This window comes from Mizuhopecten yessoensis, unplaced genomic scaffold (genome assembly GCF_002113885.1).
Source record: "Mizuhopecten yessoensis strain PY_sf001 unplaced genomic scaffold, ASM211388v2 scaffold1875, whole genome shotgun sequence".
NCBI lineage: Eukaryota > Metazoa > Mollusca > Bivalvia > Pectinida > Pectinidae > Mizuhopecten > Mizuhopecten yessoensis.
The window spans coordinates 90,860-100,937 of NW_018404265.1; the positions used below are offsets into that span (position 1 = coordinate 90,860).

Here is a 10,078-nt window from a genome sequence, read left to right on the forward strand (position 1 = left end):
AACACGGGGAAGTGTCTACACACTGGTACTCACACAAACACGGGGAAGTATCTACACACTGATACTCACACAAACACGGGGAAGTATCTACACACTGATACCTCACACAAACACGGGTAAGTATCTACACACTGGTACTCACACAAACACAGGGAAGTGTCTACACACTGGTACTCACACAAACACGGGGAAGTGTCTACACACTGGTACTCACACAAACACGGGTAAGTATCTACACACTGGTACTCACACAAACACAGGGAAGTGTCTACACACTGGTACTCACACAAACACCGGGAAGTGTCTACACACTGGTACTCACACAAACACGGGGAAGTGTCTACACACTGGTACTCACACAAACACGGGGAAGTGTTTTGATGATATTTTACTACATGTAGTATATAAAAAAGGAAAAAGTAATAAAAATATATTTGTTTAATGTAGTGGTGATTCGTGAAATGAAAATCTCACGAATCACTAGTTACTAATCCATGAACTTTTCCCCTTTGAAAATAAGCAACTGTACAGTATGCTAATGATAATACCGATATGTTTACTGAGGGATTCTGGTATGTAGATGAAGAACATGTTTATCTTAGGTTATACATTGGAATACTATGTATTATTCCCAAGGCTTCAATGACCTTTCTGCTCCTATCCCAATTCATAACCCTGAGGGAAAATAGGTTTAACAATATTTTTTACTCATATTTTTTTGACAAGTTAGGCCAAACAAGCAAAAAAATAGTGGATTTTTTTCCTATTACATGTCTGAAAAAAATTGGTAGGTAGATAATAAATTATATTTTTGATTATTTTTGTTATAAATGTAGAAGAGTAATCTTAACTTCAATAATGCTTTTTTGAAAATTGCCAAAAACCCCTTTAAATCTTTTCGCCTTAATACCATTTGTTTTTGTCCTTGAACTTTTTAAAACAATACCCCCAATGTTGTATGCAGCAGCACCCATGTCTCCATTGATGAATAGCTAATACAGGATAGTACCATCTACTTTGATTTCCAGTCCAATCTGTGTACCCTAAAAATCCTGTGTAAGGAAAGTCACAGGGAAATGTGGCTGGAAATGTAACTAACCCATATAAGGCAGAAATATAAGTACACACAAAAATATTGAGTCAAATTTAAACTACTAACCAATATTTTGTGTAACTTTAGTAAAGGAAGATTACCATTCCTGTGTATTACAGGTATTGATTTAATTATGTGTTTTTCCAGACAGAGGAACTGGAGGGAGAAGAACATGACCATTCAACCACCAGTAAAATCAACCTTGTCGACCTTGCTGGCAGTGAGCGCCAGTCCCAGGCCAACACCTCAGGTCAAAGGTTAAGGGTGAGTATCTAATACCTCAGGTAAGAGGTTAAGGGTGAAGGTCTTACCTTTAAGTTAGGTCGCAGGTGAAGGGTGAAGTTCAAACACCTTAGGCCGGAGGTTTATAATAAGGGTCATGTACCTTTGGTTAGCTGTTAGGGGTGACTAACACATTGGGTCAGAGGTTAAATATGAATGTTTTAACTCCGCACGTATCAGAGGGTAAGGGTGAGTGTCTAACCAATAAGGTCAGAAATGAAAAGCCTTAGATAAAGATTTCTATTGTAAGATTATTATCACTTATTAAAGATAGTTACTGCTTATTTTCTTAAATGTGAAGTGCTTGACAAAAGCTCATGATGATATTTCTGTGACAGGAAGGAGCCAATATCAACAAGTCACTGCTGACCCTAGGCAAGGTGATCAGTTCTCTGTCTGACCAGGCCCTCAGTAACAACAGGAAGAGGAAGTCCTACATCCCCTACAGGGACTCTGTCCTCACATGGTCAGTAAAATACCTCCCAACACCTTCCACATCCCCCACACTCCGCTGAACACCACTCCACCTAACCTTCCTCGTATATCTCTCACAACACTCGATCCCATCACAACAACTTCCACACCACCCCTCTCCCTCCACAGTACCTACCCACCTATAATTCTTCACTCATCACTCCTGTCACCTCCTGACCCACACCATCTCCACTACCTGTGTTGTCTTAGCACTACTCCTACCCCCACACCATCTCCACTTCCTGTGTATTCTAAGCACTACTCCTACCCCCACACCATCTCCACTACCTGTATAGTCTTAGCACTACTCCTACCCCCACACCATCTCCACTATCTGTGTAGTCTAAGCACTACTCCTACCCCACACCATCTCCACTACCTGTGTAGTCTTAAGCACTAATCCTACCCCACACCATCTCCACTACCTGTGTAGTCTAAGCACTACTCCTACCCCCACACCATCACCACTACCTGTGTTGTCTAAGCACTACTCCTACCCCCACACCATCTTCACTACCTGTGTAGTCTTAGCACTACTCCTACCCCCACACCATCTCCACTACCTGTGTAGTCTAAGCACTACTCCTACCCCACACCATCTTCACTACCTCTGTAGTCTAAGCACTACTCCTACCCGCACACCATCTCCACTACCTGTGTAGTCTTAGCACTACTCCTACCCCCACACCATCTCCACTACCTGTGTAGTCTAAGCACTACTCCAACCCCCACACCATTTCCACTACCTGTATAGTCTAAGCACTAATCCTACCCCCACACCATCTCCACGACCTGTGTAGTCTAAGCACTACTCCTACCCCCACTCCATCTCCACTACCTGTGTAGTCTAAGCACTAATCCTACCCCCACACCATCTCCACTACCTGTGTAGTCTAAGCACTGTTCCTACCCCCACATCATTTTCACTACCTGTGTAGTCTTAGCATTACTCCTACCCCCACACCATCTCCACTACCTGTGTAGCCTTAGCACTACTCCTACCCCCACACCATCTCCACTACCTGTGTAGTCTTAAGCCATTCTCCTACCCCCACAATATCACCTAAGCTTCCTCCATACCAATCACCAACAAAACCTCCCCGTCTTTACACATTACCAAGACTATCCTTTTTTCAGCCCAATCCCAACGCTACACTACCTACCCACAACCCCCTCCCACACCACACACAAAACAGTAAGTCAATTATGTTTAACTTTCTGTAATCTGTCATCTATTCATATTCCTTATGACTCTTAACAAAAGTCAGTTTTGGGTAGTGGTAATAAGCAAGTGAACTAGTAATTCAAATTTCTACCATATGATTAGAATGTCTTACTCGTTGGACAGTGCATAGCACATGTGTATGGCTGTAGCAAAGTTGTATGTGAAAAACAACAGCTGTCAATACCCAGTCTTTTCTATTGAACATGGATGGAAATAAGTGTGATCTGGCTTAGTACTTGACATTCATAGTCCTATGATTGCTAAGAGGATTTTGTAAGATTATGAAGTGGCAATGCTATACATATGTATACCATTGTTTATATGTTTTCTAACTGATATGTGTGTTGTATGCAGGCTACTGAAGGAGAGTCTGGGAGGCAACTCAAAGACAGCCATGATCGCCACCATCAGTCCGTCCATTCAACACATTGAGGAGACGCTGAGCACTCTTCGATATCCTTATCATTATGCGTATAACGTTGAATATTCCTCACAGGAATTATGGAATAATAGAATCATCCCACCATGAGGGTGTGACAGAGAAATCTCCAACCCGAGGGATGATAGTCTTGATGTCTTACTCAAGGCTTTGCCGAAGGTAAGACATTCGAGAATATCATCCTGAGGGTTGGAGATTTCTGTGTCACACCCTCAAGGTAGGGGATGAGTGTTCTTCTCCCATCCTGTTTCACTCACAAATCTGCCGACAAGCGGTGATTGCATGAAATATAAGCATCGGTTGCATGTTTTCCCAACAAATCCTGAGTTGTCTTCCATGGTCTGCTGTACTGTTGATGTGACGTCAATGCATTGATGACGTGACGTCATACTTTTGTTATGCACAAGGCTATCTCCCCCTAGGAGGTGACAAGCTGATCTTTTCTGGCTTAAAAGGGAGACACATTTGTGAAGGGTGGGAGAATGAGATATCCCCTCACAGGATCTATAGATTGTAATTTTGTTAGAATTGCAATGAACAATTAAGATATATTAGCCTTAACTCCGCCTACATATGCCAGCCAGGCCAGGTCCATTGTCAACATGGCACGTGTCAATGAGGATCCGAAGGCTAAGATCATCCGGGGTAAGTCCACGGGAGTAACCTCTGTTTGTGACTTGTATGCTGTACTTCTTAGTGACATGATCCCTCGATATATATCACAAAATCTGTTTATAATGCCAAAACTTTGCTTAACTAATGGTGTCAGTGTAACAAGGTTCCACTGTTCGGGTCATATGTCAGTTTAGTAACCAGCTAGGCTACATTGGCGTATCCCGGTTGAAACGGTACGTGTGGCGCAGAAACATTCCATGATAAACGAACGCACTTGGACCATTCTATAAGCAGAGCTAAAAATGCACAGTTTCGGAGAATAAAAAACAATGTATCAACAATGTTATGGCCTTCTTTCATGCGTCTACTGAATTACATAACGTATCTTAAAAACTACATGTGGCTTGATATTGTTTTAGAAAGAAAAAATGCAAACTGGCAATAGTTAGCATTTTAGTTTTGGTCAGGTACGTCTGGACCCCTCAATCTACACGTGCCAAATTTTCCTGAGGTCAGCCTCGGTCCAAATCTGTGCCTGTCGTTTTCTTTACAGGTTCAACCGTTTCAGTTGGATACGCGAATGTACCCCTAGTCACTACAAACAGATATACTGAACTGAGGAGAAGAATCATACAGCACATGCTATGTTATATCTTTGATGAAAACTATGAATCAAATTTGTAGGCGACATCTTATTAACTTGTTAAATGTGGTTGCATATGTCTCGCTCACAAATAATGACATATCGGAATACACAATTGATGAAAAGTTACACCTGTCCTCAAGTCGTTATGGGTATCATGGTTCATTTTCCATGCTTGGATTTTTTCAAACATTTAACCAGGTGTTTTTTTTCAAGCCAACCACCTATTTCAAAACTTAGTGAGAACATTGTTTGAAATAAGTGTGTGCTTTGTAATCTATTGTATGTTTGTGCGTACAGAACTCAGAGCGGAGATAGAGAGGCTGAGGAACCATTCTGTGTATATGACAGACGACACCCACACAGCCAGCCTCGTGGAGATCGCCAGCCTCAAAGAGAGGCTCCTGACCCGTGAGAGGGAAATGGAGGAAATCACAAGGTAGGCTGGCAGGGCCATGATTTGATGAGAGACCATGTACCGTAAGATTTTGTGCTGACTTTTAATTATTTTACTACTTTGTTTAACTTTTCTTGGCTATATGTTTGACCTAGTATAGAGCATATCACTACTTGACTTCTGTCCACTATATCTAAAGCTAGTATAGGGTATATCACTACTTCACTTCTGTCCACTATATCTAAAGCTAGTATAGGGTATATCACTACTTCACTTCTGTCCACTATATCTAAAGCTAGTATAGGGTATATCACTACTTCACTTCTGTCCACTATATCTAAAGCTAGTATAGGGTATATCACTACTTCACTTCTGTCCACTATATCTAAAGCTAGTATAGGGTATATCACTACTTCACTTCTGTCCACTATATCTAAAGCTAGTATAGGGTATATCACTACTTCACTTCTGTCCACTATATCTAAAGCTAGTATAGGGTATATCACTACTTCACTTCTGTCCACTATATCTAAAGCTAGTATAGGGTATATCACTACTTCACTTCTGTCCACTATATCTAAAGCTAGTATAGGGTATATCACTACTTCACTTCTGTCCACTATATCTAAAGCTAGTATAGGGTATATCACTACTTCACTTCTGTCCACTATATCTAAAGCTAGTATAGGGTATATCACTACTTCACTTCTGTCCACTATATCTAAAGCTAGTATAGGGTATATCACTACTTCACTTCTGTCCACTATATCTAAAGCTAGTATAGGCTATATCACTACTTCACTTCTGTCCACTATATCTAAAGCTAGTATAGGCTATATCACTACTTCACTTCTGTCCACTATATCTAAAGCTAGTATAGGCTATATCACTACTTCACTTCTGTCCACTATATCTAAAGCTAGTATAGGCTATATCACTACTTCACTTCTGTCCACTATATCTAAAGCTAGTATAGGCTATATCACTACTTCACTTCTGTCCACTATATCTAAAGCTAGTATAGGCTATATCACTACTTCACTTCTGTCCACTATATCTAAAGCTAGTATAGGCTATATCACTACTTCACTTCTGTCCACTATATCTAAAGCTAGTATAGGCTATATCACTACTTCACTTCTGTCCACTATATCTAAAGCTAGTATAGGCTATATCACTACTTCACTTCTGTCCACTATATCTAAAGCTAGTATAGGCTATATCACTACTTCACTTCTGTCCACTATATCTAAAGCTAGTATAGGCTATATCACTACTTCACTTCTGTCCACTATATCTAAAGCTAGTATAGGCTATATCACTACTTCACTTCTGTCCACTATATCTAAAGCTAGTATAGGCTATATCACTACTTCACTTCTGTCCACTATATCTAAAGCTAGTATAGGCTATATCACTACTTCACTTCTGTCCACTATATCTAAAGCTAGTATAGGCTATATCACTACTTCACTTCTGTCCACTATATCTAAAGCTAGTATAGGCTATATCACTACTTCACTTCTGTCCACTATATCTAAAGCTAGTATAGGCTATATCACTACTTCACTTCTGTCCACTATATCTAAAGCTAGTATAGGCTATATCACTACTTCACTTCTGTCCACTATATCTAAAGCTAGTATAGGCTATATCACTACTTCACTTCTGTCCACTATATCTAAAGCTAGTATAGGCTATATCACTACTTCACTTCTGTCCACTATACCTAAAGCTAGTATAGGGTATATCACTACTTCACTTCTGTCCACTATACCTAAAGCTAGTATAGAGCATATCACTACTTCACTTCTGTCCACTATACCTAAAGCTAGTATAGGCTATATCACTACTTCACTGCTGTCCACTATATCTATAGCTAGTATAGGGTATATCACTAAATGACTTCTGTCCACTATATCTATAGCTAGTATAGGGGATATCACTACTTCACTTCTGTCCCCTATATCTAAAGCTAGTATAGGGTATATCACTACTTTACTTCTGTCCACTATATCTAAAGCTAGGATAGGCTATATCACTACTTCACTTCTGTCCACTATATCTAAAGCTGTGTTTACGATTTCAGGTCCTGGCAGCGACGATTGGTACAGTCTGAGGAAAGGAAGGTGGCTGAATCTAAGCAACTAGAGGTACGTTCTGCTATTACTTACTCGTGCTCATAATGGGATTATAGTACTTATTAAACAGAAATCAGGAGAAAGACACCATGTGATCACAGTCAAAAATAGACAAGTTTGCTATTTCCTTCACTAATATACACTGAAAAAAATTAGACTAGGATTTAAGGTGACTGTGAATTGCTTACTGATAGTTCCTGTCCTCTCTTCTATTTGTTTATGATTATGTTTTACATGTTCCAGAAATCAGGTGTGGCATTCAAAGTTGACAACAAACAGCCCAACTTGGTGAACCTGAATGAGGACCCCCAGCTGTCTGAGATGTTACTGTACATCATTAAGGAAGGCCAGACTCGTGTCGGACGCATGTGTGCCAGCTCGGACCACGAAATACAGCTCAGTGGCGCCCTCATTGCCGACAACCATTGGTAGGACACCTCATTACATGTACTATAGAACCTTTCCTTAATGCCTGAAATACTAACTGTTATAGAAAGTATGACTAGACAATAAAATCATAACGACCACAAGGGAATGACATTAGTTTGAAGAGGTTGATTCTGTTTCAATAAGAATTTGCAATAAGTGTGGGTTAAGTAAAAAAAAAATACCATAATATGTGTTGTGTTAGTAAAAAAACCAAAAACATTTTTACCAGTGAAATATTGAAAATTGTTTATTCTATAAAAGTTATACTTTTTACTGCACACTCGTAAAAGATATCAAAATATTAGCCACATCAGTGAAATATATTTGGTATTACTGAAGACACTGTTATATATCCTCTATACAGTGTACAGCAGTATGCAGTTACCATCCTATGATACATCGCGTGACATAATGATATTTCCATCAAGAATTATAAACATTTTTATCCACTTTCACGCAGCATCATCAACAATGTTGACAGCGTGGTTACCGTTACACCGATCGGGGATGCTCCCACCTACGTGAATGGTAACTGTGTATCGGAGCCCTCCATCCTTCATCACGTCAGTATAGCACCTTGCTAATTTTATATTTACACCAGAACATTTGTTTATTTACTTGTGGAAGCTGTAGATGATATTTGCAAAATAATTCGCTACAATTTCTGAGATTTAACAACTAAGTGTTTGGGCCAAATTTGGGCCTCTCACCTAATAAGGCAATTTATTTCTTTAAATAAAATTTTGCTTGTTGACTACTGATCCCTTACTTTTGCTCTATTGTCTTGTTTGTATGTCAAATTTTCTCTGGATGTGTTTGATGGGATTCACTTGACTGATGAAGAAAGTGCTGAAGTTGAACTGTAGATAACGATATTGAGATGTCTTGGTTTGTTATAAACACATTATTGATAATCATATTTAAAACCTGTAATACCAAATCATTATTAGATGTGATGTGCATGAATACTTGGTAGTTCTGTCATCAAATTGATTAGATAATTTCTGTGAACTAGAAATGCATTTACTATTATGTCATTGAGTGGAAGGTGTGATGTATATATGGAGTGTGAGGCTGTGTACAGATGGGAGATAACTAATCAGTCGTCACACTTTAGTCTGGTATTGTTTGGGGGACTTTGCTGGCTCTTTGGTCGACCCTGTTTGTTTACATTATGATCATAGAACAGATGAATTCTGCCCCAGGTGTCGGCCGTTGATTTTGTGCTCACCTCAGGCTCGGACCAATGCCTTGGGGTGTGTCCATATACACCTCAGGTTCGCACCAATACTAGTGTGTGTGTCGGTATAAACGTCATTGATCAGATAACATGCTGATAAAATCATTAGAGGACCTTTAAACGGTTAACCTGTAGTGATCTGTATCTCATGGGGCTTTCAACCACAGAATAACAAAGATTCCTCTGAAATAAAGATTAAAGTGTCTCATTCTGAGGTAGTGTTCAAAGAAATTCATTGTTTACTAATTAATCTTGCAACATACTACATCTGTGGAAAAAAATCTCTGATCATTGAAACATTGTAAAATTGAAATTTAATGGGTTTTTGCGGAGTTGTTATTGTTTTATGATGTGTTAATTGTCAGAAACCATCTACCATCTCCTATACTACATAACATCAGTCAGTGATGAAAAACAATTGTACACCTAGTTAATGATCAACAATAACTTGATGTTAATCGTACAATCTTTCATACAATGGGTAAATTCCAGCCAAGCCAGGGACCATAAGACCTTTAATTTGGTACTGTCTTATTGTAACTGTCGCAAAGACAAGTCAAATCTACTTAAGTTGACTACCTGTATAAACTGCAATGTATTTATCATATTTGTGAAACTGCCATAGCTTCTTTGGTAAAGTCTGTAGATCTTATACAGGAAATTGAGCTAGGACTTGGATGAAGATTGAAGAGTTTCTATTAATACTCAAAATTCACCCCTGACCGAAATATGTAGCTGCGTGTGGTGCTAACTGACAAGTGTACGGCCTGTTACCAATATTTGTACGGCCTGTTGAATGTGAACACTACTTTTGTCTGATTACTACAGGGGGACCGTGTCATACTTGGAGGAGATCACTACTTCAGGTAAGCTATTTTATACAAAGGTACATACTGGTGGGGAAGGAGGGTTATCCAGGTGAGCTATTTGATACAAAGATACATACTGGTGGGGGAGGGGGTATCCAGGTAAGCTATTTGATACAAAGATACATACTGGTGGGGGAGGGGGGGTTATTCAGGTAAGCTATTTGATACAAAGATACATACTGGTGGGGGAGGGGCAGGTTATCCAGGTGAGCTATTTTATACAAAGATACA

At 39.5% G+C, this 10,078-nt stretch overlaps 1 protein-coding gene across 1 annotated transcript in view; it reads left to right on the top strand.

Moving 5' to 3' along the window:
• The window catches only part of LOC110441617 (kinesin-like protein KIF14), a 38,486-nt gene that overhangs the window by 12,223 nt on the left and 16,185 nt on the right, over positions 1–10,078 (top strand). Inside the window, exons 7-15 of the mRNA XM_021484811.1 lie at positions 1,241–1,357; positions 1,714–1,841; positions 3,429–3,527; positions 4,085–4,158; positions 5,072–5,210; positions 7,258–7,321; positions 7,553–7,737; positions 8,199–8,301; positions 9,807–9,844. Of these exons, the coding sequence (XP_021340486.1) occupies positions 1,241–1,357; positions 1,714–1,841; positions 3,429–3,527; positions 4,085–4,158; positions 5,072–5,210; positions 7,258–7,321; positions 7,553–7,737; positions 8,199–8,301; positions 9,807–9,844 (947 nt within the window). The remainder of the gene's footprint in view (positions 1–1,240; positions 1,358–1,713; positions 1,842–3,428; positions 3,528–4,084; positions 4,159–5,071; positions 5,211–7,257; positions 7,322–7,552; positions 7,738–8,198; positions 8,302–9,806; positions 9,845–10,078) is intronic.